General features: G+C 38.8%; 1 protein-coding gene across 1 annotated transcript in view; it reads right to left on the minus strand.

Annotated features, from left to right (window-relative positions):
- The window catches only part of TTN (titin), a 242,931-nt gene that overhangs the window by 45,521 nt on the left and 179,235 nt on the right, over positions 1-18,175 (minus strand). The window contains exons 256-284 of the mRNA XM_065069777.1: positions 17,844-18,125; positions 17,091-17,390; positions 16,695-16,997; positions 16,267-16,575; positions 15,901-16,182; positions 15,376-15,675; positions 14,910-15,203; positions 11,847-14,813; positions 11,423-11,743; positions 11,026-11,310; positions 10,525-10,824; positions 9,915-10,217; positions 8,535-8,810; positions 8,125-8,424; positions 7,732-8,034; positions 7,217-7,516; positions 6,804-7,091; positions 6,415-6,711; positions 6,024-6,326; positions 5,625-5,930; positions 4,388-4,675; positions 3,989-4,279; positions 3,607-3,894; positions 2,842-3,432; positions 2,646-2,750; positions 1,594-1,791; positions 1,213-1,509; positions 496-1,083; positions 99-401 (exon numbers count right to left, since the gene is read on the minus strand). Coding sequence (XP_064925849.1) covers positions 99-401; positions 496-1,083; positions 1,213-1,509; positions 1,594-1,791; positions 2,646-2,750; positions 2,842-3,432; positions 3,607-3,894; positions 3,989-4,279; positions 4,388-4,675; positions 5,625-5,930; positions 6,024-6,326; positions 6,415-6,711; positions 6,804-7,091; positions 7,217-7,516; positions 7,732-8,034; positions 8,125-8,424; positions 8,535-8,810; positions 9,915-10,217; positions 10,525-10,824; positions 11,026-11,310; positions 11,423-11,743; positions 11,847-14,813; positions 14,910-15,203; positions 15,376-15,675; positions 15,901-16,182; positions 16,267-16,575; positions 16,695-16,997; positions 17,091-17,390; positions 17,844-18,125 — 11,568 coding nt within the window. The remainder of the gene's footprint in view (positions 1-98; positions 402-495; positions 1,084-1,212; positions 1,510-1,593; positions 1,792-2,645; positions 2,751-2,841; positions 3,433-3,606; positions 3,895-3,988; positions 4,280-4,387; positions 4,676-5,624; positions 5,931-6,023; positions 6,327-6,414; positions 6,712-6,803; positions 7,092-7,216; positions 7,517-7,731; positions 8,035-8,124; positions 8,425-8,534; positions 8,811-9,914; positions 10,218-10,524; positions 10,825-11,025; positions 11,311-11,422; positions 11,744-11,846; positions 14,814-14,909; positions 15,204-15,375; positions 15,676-15,900; positions 16,183-16,266; positions 16,576-16,694; positions 16,998-17,090; positions 17,391-17,843; positions 18,126-18,175) is intronic.

Genomic DNA, 18,175 nt, shown 5'->3' on the forward strand with positions numbered 1-18,175 from the left:
AAAACATTACATTACAGAGAAAGATACTTTTTGCTGTCTGAACCTGCTCCCCCTGCTCATCTCACCCACTCCCAAAAACTAAAAGGCACAATACTAACATGTAACATCCTTGCACATGACTGAGTTTGAAGCATCACTTGGTGGTCCAACTCCTGCTCTGTTTTCTGCACTGACACGGAATTCATATTCATTTCCTTCCAGGAGACCAGTTACTTTGCATCTAAGATCTGAAACTGGTTTCTTTGTTGCTCTGACCCATCTTAAACCTTTCTTTTCTCTTCGCTCCACATAGTAACCTGTGATTTCACTTCCGCCATCATCTACTGGCCTTTTCCAGGTAACCGTCACAGTATTTTTAGTCACATTTGTAACTTCTGGTTTTCCAGGAGGCCCTGGGGGACCTGGATAAGGACAAAAAAAGTACAGTTAAAACAAAAATCAAGTCTTCAGAGATTAATAAAAGCACACTGAAACTACTTAGCTTGTTCTACATACCAAATCTATCCACCATTTTAACTGGTTCTGATTGTACTGGTTCACCCTGGCCATATTGATTTACTGCTGAAACACGGAAAACATATTCATTTCCTTGAATGAGCTTGCTAACAACATGCCTACAGCTTTCAATATTTTCAGCAACCAATGTCCAGAGCAGTCGGCTAGTTTCTCTCTTTTCAAGAACATATGATTTGACTGGTGATCCACCATCTTCTGCAGGAGGTGACCATGTAAGAGTTGCTTTTTCTGCTGAAACATTGCTGATCTCAATAGGCCCTGGAGGTCCTGGAACATCTAAAACTTTCACATGTACCGTCTCCTGCTTAGTGCCAAAAGGGTTGGTTGCAGTGATCATGTATTCTCCAGAATCTTTTCTGGCTGCATATTTGACAGTTAGAGTAGAAGAAGTTGGTGTGGTTTCAATGTGCACAAGTTCTGAAGGTCTAAAATCTTTTCCAGCTTTTGACCATGCTGAAGTTGGAGGTGGTTTGCCACGGATACTAATAGCAGACACTGTAATGGTCTCTCCTGCTTTTACTGTTAAACCTTCCTTCAAAGTAGGATCGATAACAATGCTTGGTGCCTCTGTCAAAACAAATTAAGAAAACAAAACAAAACAATTGTTATAATAAGAACATAGGAGAAAAAAAAAAAGAGATAATTTTGTATTAATTATTCAAATAAAATTCTACATTTTTAACGCCATCTACATACCATACTCATCCTTGCATATTATGGTTCCTGTGGATTCAGAAGGAGGACTGATAGCTCCAGCAGTGTTCTTTGCTCTAATTCTGAACTCATATTTGCAGCCTTCAGTGAGGTCAGTTACAGTAAATGCACAGTCTGGAACGTTCACATGATTAGCTTTTGTCCAGGTCTTTGAGGGTAAATCACGCTTTTCAACAATATAACCAGTTAACTTATGTCCACCATCATATTTTGGTTCTGTCCAAATGAGTGTTACTGAGTTCCTAGTTACATTGATAACTTCAGGTTTTCCAGGGGGATCTGCAAGAAAAAATAATAAATAGTGGTCAAGCAAAAGATAATGCAAATTTCAGAATTTTCCTTTATTTTCTCCTGATGACTTACCAATAGGATCAAGTGCCACAACTGGTTCAGATGGCAGACTTGGTTTACCTACTCCAGCCATATTGATTGCCATCACTCTGAATTCATATTCCAGACCTTCAGTTAATCCTGTCACTCTGAAATCTTTCATTCTTATTGGTGTTTTATTTGCTCTCTTCCACAGAAGACTATTTCTTTCTTTGACTTCAATGTGATAACCTAGAAGGTAAATGGTGAGATGAAAATGTGAGGGATTTTCTAGAAATCTTAATTTCTCATTGCACTGTGAAACATCATACTGCCTGTATGTCATGTCACATATGCATTGCACAAGAGGAACACTAAAAACTAGATTAAGAAATGGATCATAGAATACTTGGGGTTGGAAGGGGCCTTCAAAGATCATCTAGTCCAACCCCCCTGGAATGAGCAGGGACATCTTCGCCCAGATCAGGTTGCTCAGAGCCCTGTCCAACCTGATCTTGAATATTTCCAGGGATGGGGTATCTGCTACCTCTCTTGGCAACCTGTGCCATTATTTTACCATGCTCACTGTAAAAAATTTCTTCCTCTTGTCAAACCTGAATCTCCCCTCTTTTAGTTTAAAACCATTACCCCTTGTGCTATTGCAACAGGCCCTTCTAAAATGTCTGCCTTCTCTTCCCCAGGCTGACCAACCCCAAGTCTCTCAGCCTGTCCTCATAGAAGAGATGTTTTAGCCCTCTGATCAATTTTGTGGCCTTCTCTGGACCCTCTTCAACAGGTCCATGTACTTCCTGTGCTGAGGGCTCCAGAGCTGGACCCAAGTAATGTAACATATAGGTGAGTTTGTTTTTCTTTCTTTAGATATTTTGGCTCCATGCAAAAATATTGTTTCTTAGTCTTTTCCAAACTTTTAAGTTAAATTTTAAAAAGTACCCATGATAGAGTATGAAGTAAACGAGTGAGACCAATCAATCAAATCAATCAATCACTCAATTTGAAGCATAAACACCTGATAGTTTTATCTTACCCCTTGGCAGAGAGAAAGAACTACTAAGAACTGAAATACTAGGGTGGCTTTTGGGGAATACCTGTGATTGGTGAGCCTCCAGTTCTTCTGGGATCAGTCCAAGTTAAAGCTACAGATTCATGCCGAACATCAACAATGTTGGGAGGTGGAGGAGCATCTGGTACATCTAAACAATATAAAAAATGTGGTGACATTAAAAATAAATATCACCCCCAACATATTTTTCTTCAGTTTTGAAAATTACAATGGATACTTACCAAATGGATGTTTTGCAATCACAGGGTCAGATTTAAGACCTTCACCTACTCCATATTTATTTTCAGCCCTGATCCTGAATGTATATTCATTTCCTTCATGAAGTCTTGTGACTCTAAACGATGTTTTCTGGACTGCAGAGGCACAAGTCACCCACTTATTGTTTACATTATCTCTCTTCTCTAGGACATAGTTAGTGATTTCTGAACCACCATCATCTTTTGGAGGGCCCCACTTCAGGGTTATGGCATCAGCTGTGACTTCTTCAAATTTCACCGGACCTGTTGGTATGCCAGGTTTGCCAACAACTTTCACAGAAATAGTGCCTTCCCTGCTGCCAGCAACATTCTTCAGAGTTATTGTGTATTTTCCAGCATCAGCTTTCTGGCAGTCATGTACTACAAGTGTGGTGTTAACTGCTGTAGATTCAAATGCAACTCTTCCACTCTCAGTAAGTGCCTGGTCTTCACCTTTCTTCCAAGTTACAGCTGGGACAGGTTTGCCTTTAATTGGGATTTTAAGACGGAAACTGCTGCCTTCTTTAGCTGTATAGCACAAATCAGGTAGATCTCTTAAATCAAGGTCAGGTGCCACTGTAGAAATAAAAGAAACAACTTAATCAACTGTGCATAAACTCCATTATAAAATTAAGATGCTGTTTAAAAGCCATCTGATTTGTATGTATGCACAGTAATGATAGTAAGCATAAAATAAATGTAATTTGGGTAAGTGAAGCAATGAATTAATGATCTTAAGTTGCTTCTCACCAACATCATCTCTTGCCACAATTGTGAGCTCTGTTGGAGTTCCATATCCAGCATCATTTTGGGCTCTCACTCTGAAAGTGTATTCTTGTCCTTCTTTTAGGTCTCTCATTGAAAAATGGAGGTTCTTTGCCCGCATTACTTCTTGCCATTTATCTTCACCAATCAGGACTTCAACAACATATGCAAAAATACGGCTTCCACCATCACTGATAGGTTTTTTCCATACTAAATTGCATGATGATTTTGTTACAGCTGAAGCTTTAAGATCTACAACTGGTCCAGGTGTTTCTAGAAGGAAGAAAAGCATAGTAAGTGTCCATTCAAGCTAAAAATAAAAATTATTTGAATACCAAAATAGGCAAAGTGTATTCATTTTTCTTACCAGAAGCTTTAACAGCATCACGAGTTTCACAGGGGTCACCAATACCATATTCATTTTCAGCAAACACCCTAAAGAAGTAAGATTTGCCTTCTTCTAAGTTAGTTATCCTGTAGCTTGTCTTTGAACATTCTGTTGTTACTGTGGACCATGACTTTCTTTCTGCATCACGTTTTTCAACAACATAATTTGTGATTGGACTGCCACCATCTATTAGTGGAGGTTCCCATGTAATGAAGGCAGAATCCTTAGATGCTTCCTTTACAATCAGGTTAATTGGAGGACCTGGAGTATCTGCATAAACACAACCACCCCACATATGATTTAGTAAACAAAATACAAACAAAAATCAGTTAAAAAATTAACTAACGTATTATAATGGGGGAAAACCCTGATACTTACCAAGTACTTTCACGACAATGGTGTATGCCTTTTTGCCACAGCTGTTCTCCAGACTGAGGACGTACTTTCCAGCATCATATTTGTTTACATTTTCACATCGCAGGAAGGTATCAAAGTCAGTTGATTTGATGTCTAATCCTTGTCTGTCTCTAAGGTTGGCACCCACTTTAGACCACGTAATCTTTGGAGGTGGACGTCCCCTTACTGGCACATAAAGTCTCATTGTGACTCCAGCACGCAACACAAGGACTTTCCTTAGTTCTGCATCAAGTTCTCCTTCAGGAGGAACTGTGTGTTTAACAAAAAACATGCAATTAAAACATTGTCTTTAAGACTGTCACTAAAATCACTGTGACAAAAAGTCCCTCATTACTGACATTTCACTTGATTAACCAGCTTAGAATTATAGAATCACAGAATAGTGTGGGTTGGAAGTGACCTTCAAGGGTCATCTAGACCAACCTCCCTGCAATGAGCAGGTTGGTCAGAGCCCCATCCAGCCTGGCCTTGAATGTTTCTGGGGCCTTGCCTGGGCCTGGAACTTGTTCTCTTGCATGTGATGATGTTAGTGAGTTAGTGTCCTGACTTCATTTCAAGATCATTTGCAAACTTGGCATTTTTTTGCACTGATTTCACTTCATTTTTTTTCCTGCCCTTTCCACCATTTACATTGTTCATCATATGAAGGAGTCTCCTAGTTCCTCTAGAACTCAAAGGAGTTTCAAAGCGTCCTGGACTGTACTGTTTATCTTGAACCAAGACAGTTCTTTGAAGCAACGCTTTTGTACGTAAAGCAAAATATATGCAGAAGCCAGCACAGATCTTAAGGAATAAGTGTCATACAATTAAATAGGGTGCCACACAGATGCTTAGAATAGTAATCTTGTCTTCAAATTATTTAGAAGACATGAAGTAGACTGAAAGTTTTAAGAATAGAAGAGAGATCTGAAAAGTCTAATTTTAGGATTAGAGAAAGAAAAAATTCTTGAAGACCCAAAATAGGAGGCAGAAGAGTACCTAGCATATAGATGAAAAAAGCAGACATCTGTCAGATTCTACTGAGTTCCTAACTGCCTTATTCTCATCCAAATTAGCTACTTTTAGCCTACATTTTTTTGAGAAATGACACATTCTAAATTAATCTGCTCTTGTGATCTGTAAGAATCTCTGTCTCTTGAATCCTGTCCCATGAATTAAAGCAAAAGTCAACAGGGTAATTTGTTTTCAGTGAACGTACTTAAAATGTCTTTGGCAGTGTGTTTATCAGGAACATCACTTGGATCACTGTATCCAATCTTATTGACAGCATAAATGCGGAATTGGTACTCTGTATCTTCTATCAGCCCTGTTACCACAAATTGCGTAGCCTGTAAGTTCTTGGGTAGATTGCATCTGACCCAGTTGTCTGTATCAGCTCTTTTTGCTTCAACTAGATAACCAATAATAGGGCTTCCTCCATCAAATGCTGGTTTGCTCCACGACAGGCTTATCGAATTGCGAGTAGTATCAACAACTTTTGGGAAAGCAGGTGGGCCAGGAGGATCTGAGAATTAAAATAACATAAAGTTATCATACCGAATGCAGTACAAAAGCATTTGGAAATAACCATGGAAAATATCTGAGATTTTTAGCTTACATTGAGGATCACGAGCATACACTGCTTTAGATGGTGCACTAGGTTTGCCAGGTCCAGCCTTATTCAATGCTATCACCCGGAACTCGTATTCTGTTCCTTCTTGGAGTCCAGTAGCCTTAACAGTTCTTTCAATGACAGGCTTTCTGTTTACTTTTGTCCAGTTCAGAGCCTTAGTTTCACGCTTCTCAAGCATATAACCAGTTATTGGGGATCCACCATCACTAGCTGGTGGCTTCCAGCTTACAGTCATAAAGTCTTTTGTCACATTGCTTATTACTGGTGGATCACAAGGTCCAGGTACATCTGTGAAGATTTATTTGAAAGTTACATTCACGTTCGTAAGTGTAGATAAAAAAACTTGACTAATGAAGCTATCCCATGAAGCACTTACCATATGGATTCTTAGCAACTGCTGGTTCCGTCAAGATAGGGTCTCCAACACCGTATTTGTTTTCAGCACATATGCGGAACTGATACTCATGTCCTTCTATTAGTTTCTCCACTGTGCAGCTTGTAATGGGTATATTGGCACTGACTTGGGCCCAGTTTGGTCTGCTTGTTTCACGCTTGTCTACAATGTAGTTAGTAATTTCTGAACCTCCATCTTCCAGAGGAGGCTCCCAAGAAAGCATTGCACGATCTGCATACATATGTTTGATTTTAACGGAGGCTGGTGGACCAGGCTTATCTAGAAGAATTAACATCACATTGTTATAGTTCTATCTCTTGCTATACCATTTGAGTATAAATGTATTTATTAACAGACAGTCTTTAGCTTACCAAGTACTTTAAGCTTAAGTGTTGCTGACTTTGATCCACTTGCATTTTCAGCAGTAATAGTATAGTCTCCTGTTTGCTTCCTGTTAACGCTGAACAACTCAACTGTAGCAAGATTTCTCTTAGTGGTGATCTTAACACCTTCAGATGGCTTTAAAACTTCTCCCTCTTTCTTCCAGGTGATTGTTGGCATTGGTTTGCCATATACCTTTGCCTCCAGACGCACATTAGTTCCAGCTTTTACTGTAAGCTGTGATTGCATGGACAGATCCAACTCTATTCTGGGGGGAACTGAAAGGAAAGAGCAAAGGAGTTAATCAGTCTAGTAAGAGATAAACATCTCATTCTTCACATGAGGGTTAGTTCAACATGCACAGATTCTTATCAGAGTTCTCAAATGCTTTTACATTTCTTACCATTTTCTGGATGAATGGTCACTGGATCTGAAGGTTCTGAAGGCCGGCTAATGTTAACAGCTGTCTTGGCAATTGCTCTAAATTGATACTGAGCGTTTTCTTCCAAATCAGTAGCAGTGTACTCTTCTAGAGGTATTTGATGTGGAGTTGTATTGCAGCGAACCCACTTATCACCAGGTAATTTGCAAGCTTCAACAAAGTAGCCGATAAGTTTGCTACCACCATCATGCTTTGGTCTTGTCCATACCAGTGATGCAGTACTCTTAGTGACATCAATAACTTCAGGTTTTCCAGGGGGATCTAAAGCAAATAAGATCATGTTATAGTCTGCTTTTCCAGAAAAATTAACATATTAAAAAATAGCTATAATAGTGCTGAATCCTATTTACAGCATACCCACACAATGTGCTCACAGTAAACATGAAAATATAAGGGCAAAGTGAAATCATTAAGAGTTACAGAAAATTACCATAAAAACAGTAGTCTATTGGAAATTATTGTTATGTTTGGCTTACCTACTGGTGCTCTTGCTGTGACAAACTCTGTTGGCTTACTAGGTTTACTTGCTCCCGCTCTGTTCAACGCATAAATTCTGAAAGTGTACTCAAGACCTTCAATAAGCCCCACACATGGGTATTCAGTGGAGCGCACAGCTGTGTCATTAGCTTTCACCCACAGTAAACTGTTCCTTTCCTTGCGCTCAATGAGATAACCAGTGATTGGACTGCCTCCATCACTATCTGGTCTATCCCAGGCAACAAAAATGCAGTCCTTATTGACCTTGGTAATACGTGCATTCTTTGGTTCACTAGGAACATCTAGAAAGAAATATGAAGATGGTTATCAATCACAGGCTTTCTTACTAGAAGGGCTAAAAAGACAAATACTGCTATCAAAAACTGACATACCAAATGGGAACCTTGCAATCATCTTGTCAGAAGTAAGTGGCTCAGAAATCCCAAAACGATTTTCAGCACGAACGCGGAACATATACTCTTCTCCAGGAATCAGTTTTCCAATTCTGCAGCTTGTCTTTGTGACAGAAGCTAAAGCTGTTACCCAGTCACCTCTGCTTACATCACATTTCTCAACTACATAGTTTGTAATGTTACTGCCACCATCTTCGAGAGGTATATGCCATCCAAGAGTGCAAGCATCAGCATCTATTTCAGAAATATCAAATGGAGGCTGTGGTGGACCCGGTTTATCTGCACAAAAAAGGTATATGAAGAAAAAAAGGCATGAAATAACATGGCAACCACTGGAATACACTGATTTTGTATAAAGCTGGGTTTAAAAATAATAAAATGGAACATACCCATGACTATCACTCTGATTTTCTGACTATCGGTACCAGAACTATTTTCTGCAGTAAGAGTGTAAAAATCAGAATCTTTTCTAGTCACATCCTTAATGATAAGAACAGAAGACTTTTCTGTTTTATGCACGGCAAGGCGACTGGATGTAAGTACATCTTGATCTCCTTTCAACCATTTACAGACAGGTTGAGGCTTCCCATATACATGAGCTTCAATTCTCAGTTTCTTTCCGGCTTTAATGTGAACATGGTCAGGCATCAGGATCTTAGGTGGGACTGAAACAAAAAAAAACCACACAGACATATAATTTGTGTCAACTTCTGTGATATACTAATTCACTTCTCCTGGTACATTCGTGTGAAAATTCTCTGCTTCTCTCTGAAGTGGCATCACCAGTAGGAATGACATGACAATTTTTGATTTAGATTTCATTTATGGACAACTAGAGATTCTGCAGTGGGGAATATCTATTCCAGTCTTTTACATTCTTGTACAGTTTATAAGAGAATATTTTTGAGTCTGGATTGCCTTCTCACACAGTTATGTAGAGACTTAAGTACTATTAATGTATGACACATAATTCCTCTTTGTATCCAGAACTTGTCTTTGCTCACTATTGCTGTCTTTCTACAGATGAACATGAAGGAGGAGAAAAGACAGACTGAAGCTGTCGCTGAACTAAACTGATTTCCACAGTCAATCTGTTTATACTCTCGAATTATTGTTCAAGTAGAACCCTTTCTCCTACTTCTCTTTTTGCACAAAATCTTTCTGATTTCTTCCAAAAGAAATGTGGTGGTGAGTTTTGTGTACTTTTCTTCCTGCCATTGCCTAGTTTTCAATCTCCTTTTCTCCTGTACCTCTCTCTTTCTCTTTTTATGTCACAAATGGAGAAGGTTTTTCTCATCTGTCCCTTACCCCTACATCTTCCTGTGCCTCAGGGACCCTACCACCTTAATCAGGCAAAACTGTCCTCCCTGTCATTCACTTTACATTCTCAACAAACTCTACAACATAAACAACTTGTTTTATCTTTAAACGTCTCCCACTTTTGACTCCATTTATCTCTCAGACTAGCACTCTGACTCTTTTTCTATTTCATTTTAAACTCATTGATGGTAATTATTATTTCTCCTTTGTTCCTATTTTCTGGTTCCAACTGAAACCATATCGGCAAAATTTTTTAATAATTCTGAATTAGAGGTCATCTCTCATCCTTTCTGACTTCTCAAAATATTCAGTACAATTTACTATAATCCCCCAGATAACTTCACAAACCGTATGTCTTTCTGGGACTCACTCAAAGAACTAGAATTTTTGCTCATTTCATTACTAAAGCAGAATATTGCAGCATAAGTGATATTTAAATTGTTACTTACTGAGTTGTTCTTTAATTTCAAATACTCCTTCAGTTTCTCTTGGTAAACTTACTCCTACAGCATTTCTAGCTGCCACTCTAAACTTGTACTTCTTTCCCTCTTTCAGACCAGCTATGACAATGGAGAGATCTTTAACAACTGAATATTCTGTCCAGCGATCTGCTGGTTGGTCTTCTTCTTTGTAGCTGACGATGTACCCATCAATTTTAGAGCCTCCATCACGCAGTGGTGGCAACCAGCCTAAAGTAGCACTATTCTTCGTAATTTCAGCAACTTCAAGTTTTCGTGGTGGATCAGGTTCACCTTTTGGGGAAAAAAAAATAAGCACATTAAACATTGAATTTCCAGGATTTTCTGACTACTGAATACTTGTTAAATTATTGGATACTAACTCAACAAGGACAATATGGAAAAGAGCAAAATTCTTAATAATTGCAAAGGTACTATACTCATAGCTTTTATTATTTGACAGAAACTGACACATAAATATTTACGTTTATCATTGAGCAGTTAGTAGCATTGTCTAATTTTGAAACACCAACTTTCAAAAAATGCAAAATCTTATTAAAATAAGAGAAAAAACATAAAATGTGCAAAAAGGCATACTTACTTAGGGGATCTGTTGCTAGAACTGGTTTGGGTATGTCACTTGGAACACCTGACCCATATTCATTTACTGCTGTTACTCTAAAGAAATATTCATTTCCAGGTACAAGGTTAGCTATTTGGAAACTAGTTTTCTTTAGTTCTGCAGTGACTGTTCCCCAGGTCTTCCTGTCAGCCTCACGTTTCTGCAAGATGTAATGAGTCACTGGACTACCACCATCATTCTCTGGAGGTGCCCATGAAAGATGGCATGACATCTTGGTGACATCTGAAACCTTGAAGTCCGACACAGGTCCAGGAGTATCTGTAAAGAAATACCAATTTATGCTTTTGCTCTTTAGTAAGTAAAAATTAAAGGGGGCTAACAGATTTCTATGCAGGGGGAGTTAGTGTTAACTGATACAGTTGTGCTCAAGAACTGTAGCACCTGGGGACCATAAACATTTCTGCAAGGAACAGTCAATATAGTTAAAAATTGTTCAGAGATATTTCTCTCGTTACTTACCCAGGACTCTGACATTCACAAATACAGCCTTTTCTCCAGCTGCATTAACAAGTGTCAATGAATATTTGCCTGAGTCATCACGTGTTGAATCAGGGATGACACAGAAGGCCATAGTGTCAACTAGATCAACTTGTCCTTTTCTGATCACGTTATCGATACCCATTCTCCTCCAGGTGACTTTTGGTGCTGGGCGACCCCTAACAATGGCAAAAAGTCTAATAGGGCATCCTGCCCTGACTGTGACTAACTTTCTCATGCTTGCATCCAACTCAATCTCAGGAGGTTCTGAAAGACAAAAATAAAGAAATAAAATGCAAAGATTGCATGTGAAATAAAATAAACCCAAAGCAAATAAAGATTCTATGTAAATACTCATAAAGATAATGAGAAAACTCACCAAGTATTTCCTTGGGGGACACAGCTTCTTTCAGTTCAGCTGGTCGGCCAAGGCCAACCTGGTTTTGGGCAGAAACTCTGAACTCATATAATTGTTTCTCATCCAGGCTGGTGGCTGTAAATTCTGTATGAATAACTTGGGCCGCAACATTGCATCGTTTCCATCCTGCTTCAGGATCAGCACCCTCAACTTTTGGTCTAATTTCCACAACATATCCTATAATTGGAGCACCACCATCATACACTGGTTTTCCCCAGCCAAGGGTTATGGAACTCTTTGTGCTATCAACCACTCTCAAGTTTGTGGGAGGACCAGGTGGTTCTGAAAGACAATAAAAATTACAGCTAAGAATACAGTTGTGAAATTTACCAATTTGTTAAGTTAACATTAAAACAAAATAAAGTAGAATACAGTGGTACAATACCTATTGGGTCTTTTGCTACTACAGGTCTTGATGGCAAGCTTGGCTCTCCAAGTCCAACTTCATTTTCGGCACTGACGCGGAACTGGTATTCATGACCAGGGATGAGATTAGTAACCTTCTTGCGTCTCTCTGGGATTGCACTCTTAGTAACGGGAACCCATCTTAGTGATCGTTTCTCTTTCTTCTCTAAAATGTATCCTGTAATTGATTTGCCACCATCATATTCTGGTGGATTCCAAACTACAGTCATCTCTTCTTTGCTAACTCTTGTGACATCTGGAGGATCAGGGCGTCCAGGTCTATCATATTTTGTTTTGGCAATAATTGGATGTGTTTCTGTTGGTGGACCAGTTCCCATTTTGTTCTCTGCACGAACTCTGAATATATATTCATTACCTTCAATGAGGCGTGTCACATTTGTATAGTTTGTTAGGACAGAGGAAGAGTATGTAGACCAAACCATACGCTTGCTTTCACATTTTTCCAGGATGTAGTTCTGTATTTCACAACCACCATCATCTTCTGGAGGGTCCCAAGTAACAGTACATCTATCACTCGAAATGTCAGTGACTTTCAAGTTTCTTACAGGACCTGGTTTATCCAAGACAATAACAGTAGCATATGCTACAAAACTACCAGCTGTGTTAGTTGCTGTTATCACGTATTTCCCACCATCAGTGCGCCTTGATTTTGTGAGAACAAACTTAGATGTGTCAGAAGTTGTTTCAATAGTGATTCTTGGAGATCTGGTTAGATCTGTTGCATCTTTGTCTTTTGTCCACACAACTTCAGGCTGTGGTTTTCCTCTGACTCCAGCCTCAATCCTAATTGGGTCACCTGCTTTCACAGTTAGTACACCACTTAACTTCAAGTCTAGCACTGGTTTCTGCAGATCTTCCTTCACAACAACTTCAGCTGTTTTTACCCAGTCACTTTCACCTGCCTCATTCTTGGTTTGAACTCTGAATTGGTAAATCTTATTTTCAACACATTTATCTACCATATAGTGTGTTTCCTTAATGCTGCCTTTGTGAACCCTTTCCCATTCATCTGATTCTTTCAGTTTTCTCTCAACATGGTAACTTAAATTGGGACTTCCACCATCATAATCTGGCCTCCTCCATTTCAGATATACAAATGTCTTTCCTTTCTCTGCAATGTGAAGATTTTCTGGCTCTCCAGGCTTGTCAATGGGATTGATGGCAAGTATGGGGGTTTTGGTCTCAATGCAAGGACCTGGACCTATTTTGTTTTCTGCACAAACTCTGAAGAAGTATTCACGGTTCTCTATAAGATTTGCCTTCACTAATCGTTTAGTGATATCGGAGGAGACAATCGACCATCCCCTCTGGTTTGGTTGACGGTACTCTACTATGTAATTTGTAATTTCAGAACCACCATTATCCACCGGACTCTCCCAAGCAATCATACAAGAATCTTTTGTGACATAGCTTATTTTTAGGTTTTGGCATGGTCCAGGTCTGTCAAGTACATTAACAACAGCAAAAGCCTGAGCATGTCCACAGGTGTTCTTAGCTGCTATTATATATTTGCCATGATCAGATCTTTTGGCTTCTTTCACTTGCAGTTCAACATTAGGTAGATCATGGACTATTTCAACACGTTTTTCTTGGACTAGTACTTTGCCATCTTTAGACCATGTTATGTCAGGATCTGGCCTGCCTTTTACTTTACCAGTGATACGGATTGTTTGGCCTACTCGAACAGTAATTAAGTCTCTACAGGTCACATCAAGGTTTATTTCTGGAGGAGAAAGAATATCCTTTGCAAGTACAGTTTCTGCCAGTTCTCTTGGTTCTCCCTCTCCCACAATATTGACAGCTTTTATTCGGAATTTATATTCGTTTCCTTCTATTAATCCAGGTACTCTGAAAGCACACTGCCTAATGAGTTCATCCTTATTGATTCTATTCCATTGTGTAGTTCCAGTTTTCTGACATTCCACAATGTATCCCAGAATTGGGCTGCCACCATCTTTGAGGGGCTTTGTCCACACAAGATCAGCTGTTTCTTTGGTTTTGTCTTTTAATTTTGGATTTATAGGTGGTCCAGGAACAGTGATAGGACGTGATGCTTTTATTGGATCAGAGCTTGGAGATGGTTTGCTTAAGCCCACCATGTTTTCTGCAAAAACCCTGAATTCATATGTGTTGCCTTCAAAAAGACCAGTGACTCTGTATTTCATATCAAGTATTGGCGCCTTATTGACACGCACCCATTTACCAGATGCTTCCCGACGTTCAAGTACATAACCTGTTATTGGAGTTCCACCATCAGATTTTGGTAGAGTCCAAGACACTGTTGCAGCATTTTCTGTAATATCATAAACAACTGGTTTACCAGGTGGGGATGGTGGATCAAACATATGTTTAGCAACCGTTGGTTCTGAATCAAGGGGTGCACCAATGCCTATCTTATTTTCTGCTCGAACACGGAAAATATATTCGCAGCCTTTCTGCAGTCGTGGAATCTTAATTTTTGTGTGACTTGTTCCAGAGCTAACCACTCCCCAAGTTTCTTTCTTTGATTGACGCTTTTCAACAATATAATTTATTATAGGACTCCCACCATCATCTTTAGGAGGGCGCCAAGAAATAACCATATATTCCGGTGTTACTTCAAGAATATTAATAGGACCAGTTGGTGGGCCAGGAACATCCAAAACTGTAAGATGTAGAGCAACAGTTTTGCTGCCAGCTGCATTAGATACTGTAAGTAGATATTCTCCTGTATCTTTTCTGACACAGTCTTTGATGGTAAGTACAGTTGAATAATTGTCGGTCTCAATCTTGTATCTGCCATCTGATTTAATTTCACTGCTATCAGTAACCCATTTTGCAGTGGGAACTGGCACACCTCTCATAATTGCAGGAAGTCTCACTGTGGTGCCGGCTTTAACAACAAGACCTTCAATTAACTTTACATCTAGGTCCACGGATGGAGGTACTGAAATTGGAGAAAAATAGAAATTACCTTTTCAGGGAAAATTCTTTAAGAAAGAGAGAAGAATCAGTGAAATGACACACACACACACAAAATTACCGAGTTTTTCTTGACACTCTATTGGTATAGTTGTATCTGGAAGGCTAAGACCAACAATGTTCTGGGCTCTCACACGGAATTTGTATATTTTCCCTTTTTGTAGCCCTGTAACAACACACTCTAGCATGGGTACTGTCTGGAACTTTGTCCACTCATCTGCACCATCTTCTTGATATTCCACCAAATATCCAGTTATCTCAGCACCACCATCACGATCTGGTCGATTCCAAACAAGGGAAACTTCAGTCTTGTCAACATCCACATGATGCAGATTCTTTGGTGGCCCTGGAGGATCTTTTAAAATACAAAACCAAAATGGTTACTAGAATGACCTATCTGTGGTAGCAGTGTACCATGTTCCCATTAGTACCAATGAGATAATCTCAAAAATTACCAAGAACAATAGGAAAAAACCCAAATAATATCACACAAAAAACCCCAAATCATAAAACACAAAAACACTTACGCAGCGGATCTATAGCTTTAATAGGTTTGAGCGTTTCCACATATGGACCTCTACCATACTGATTCTCAGCTGCAACTCGGAAGAGATACTGAGTGCCTTCCATCAGATATTTAGCGATATGACTGCGTTTCTTGGAGGATGATGAGATGGCTACCCACTGTGCAGAAGCTACATCTTTCCTTTCCACCACATAGTTGGTAATGACAGAGCCACCATCATCTTCTGGTTCCATCCAAGTGAGATAGCAAGAATCACTTCTAACTTCACTGATTTTCAGATTTCTGGGTGGACCAGGCTTATCTAATTTGACAAAAAAAGAATCTGTTACTTATTTGATAATTAAAGCATTTTTTACAGAACATAGAAAATCTCAAGAGAAATTAATATATTTAATTTAATTTTTAGTCATTTTTCTACTGTGTATTTTCTACGACTCAGTTTATTGATATTTTCCATTGATTTCTTTCTTAATCTCTAATCATAGAACAAAAACATGGAATATAAAAAGAAGATCAAAAAGATTACCTAAGACAACAACTTTTACTGAGACAGTCTTTGAACCAGCTGGATTTTCAACTGTCAGGGAGTAAACTCCACCATCTTCATGGACAGTGTTACGAATTTCAAGCTTACTGCCAACTCCTGTAACCTCAATATCAGCTTTGGGTGAGACCTCATGATCTTCTTTCTTCCAAGAAACTTTTGGGAACGGAACACCTTTAATAACAGCACTAAGTCTTAGGGTATCTCCAGCTTTTACATGCTGTTCTCGGGCCATATTAGCATCAAGTATCAGCTCAGGAGGTTCTGGAATCAAAATGGTATGTTTTTAGAAAATGAGGAAAAAATAAATCTCCTTATGTAAGCTTATCTGACTTTTACTAAACTCACCAAGTCTGTCTTTTACTTCAACTGGATCAGGAACATAGGCTGGTTCAGATTCACCTGCTGCGTTGACTGCCTTGACCCTGAACTTATAGGTCAAACCCTCAGTAAGGCCAGTCACTTTATATTTTGTTTCAGGACAAGAATCTGCTGCAAGATTGGCCTTTTTCCATTCTTCATCTCCAACTTTCTGATACTCAACAAGGTAGCCAATTATCTTGCCATTACCATCATGGCGTGGTGGTTTCCAAGATAAATCAACTGAATTTTTAGTTTTATCTACTGCTTCTGGATTAATAGGTGGACTTGGTTTTGCTGTTAAAAAGGAAATAAAAAAAGAAATGGGAAAAAAAAAGGAAACTATTAAAATTATTTTCTAGCTGAAATGAAGAGTGCATTAAAATTTCAATGAGAAATGAAATGTAATACTTTACCGATTGGATCTCTAGCAAAAATTGGCTTTGATGGTGGACTAGGATCACCAATGCCAATTTCATTTTCTGCTGAAACACGGAATTCATATTCACAGCCTTCAAGAAGGTCAGGTACTTTGAACTGAGTACTGGGGAAAATCGGGTCTTTGGTAACTCTGACCCATCTTGTAGCCATTGTTTCCTTCTTTTCTACAATATAGTTTGTTATTGGCTTGCCTCCATCATAGGGTTTATTCCAAACCACTACTGCAGAGTCTTTGGTAACATCTTTAATGATTGGTTGCTCAGGTGCATCAGGAACCCCTGGGTGGGGGGTGGGAAAAAAAAGAGTTTATGAGCACTATAAACAGAGTAAAGATTAAAGTACCAAAGTAAGACAGGAAAAGAATAACATACGGAAGCGGTCCTTGGCTTTCATCTCATCAGAGATGAGTGGATCACTTATGCCATAAAGATTTTCAGCATAAATTCGAATTTGATAGTCTCTTCCTTCAAGCAGCTTAGGAATTTTGCAGGTTGTCTTAACTGTGGCAGATGTAACTGGCATCCACAGGTCTCTGTGTGCATCCCTCTTCTCAATAATGTAATTTGTAATTTCACTGCCTCCATCATCTAATGGAGGTTTCCAGGAAACCACCATATGATCTCTGTGAACTTCATCAAATATAACTGGACCTACTGGAGGTGATGGGCGATCTGTTTAAGAAAAAATGAAGAACACCCGTGATTTATATAAGAATGTCACATAAAAACATAGATTAAACAGTGTCAGTACATTCAATGTATTATGAAATTAGAAATCTGGCATCATAGTTTTAATAACAAATCAAGACCATTCCTCTTTAATACATGTTTGACTCACTGGACTTAATTCCTTAATGCTTATAAGGTGTTGGGTGATTGACATTTTCTACAGTGTTGACATTCTCTAAAGGCATATGTAGAGACATTAAATTATTCATGCTGAATAAACTAAGCCAGAGTTAACTATGTACACAAAATTTAAAAATATAAATAAATGAGAATGCAACTAATCAAAATATTGTAATTTAAGAACACATCTTAATATTTACATTTTATGTAATTCAATGAACTCTAATCACTACTAAAAATAACATACAATACTGTTTGTTGTCAAGTAAAACCTACCAACAACATTAACTTGACAAAATCCTTTTCTTGATCCTGTGCTGTTCTCTACAGTAACACAGTATTTGCCTGAGTCTTCACGGACAGATTTTCGTATCCCCAGGCAAAGAGTTGTAGGAGTTGTCTTGATCTTTATACGGTCATCATCTTTCACAACAATATCATCCTTTAGCCAAGTAACCTTTGGTGCAGGCTTGCCTGAGTAACGTCCTGTCAGGCTGAAAGCTTCACCAACCCGAACAATAAGCTTGTCTCTAAAGTCAAGGTCAAGTGTTGGAGGAGCTGAAAGACAATATTAAAAAAGACAATGCCCACGAATGTCAGAGATACTA

The sequence above is a fragment of the Columba livia genome, chromosome 7 (assembly GCF_036013475.1).
Source record: "Columba livia isolate bColLiv1 breed racing homer chromosome 7, bColLiv1.pat.W.v2, whole genome shotgun sequence".
NCBI lineage: Eukaryota > Metazoa > Chordata > Aves > Columbiformes > Columbidae > Columba > Columba livia.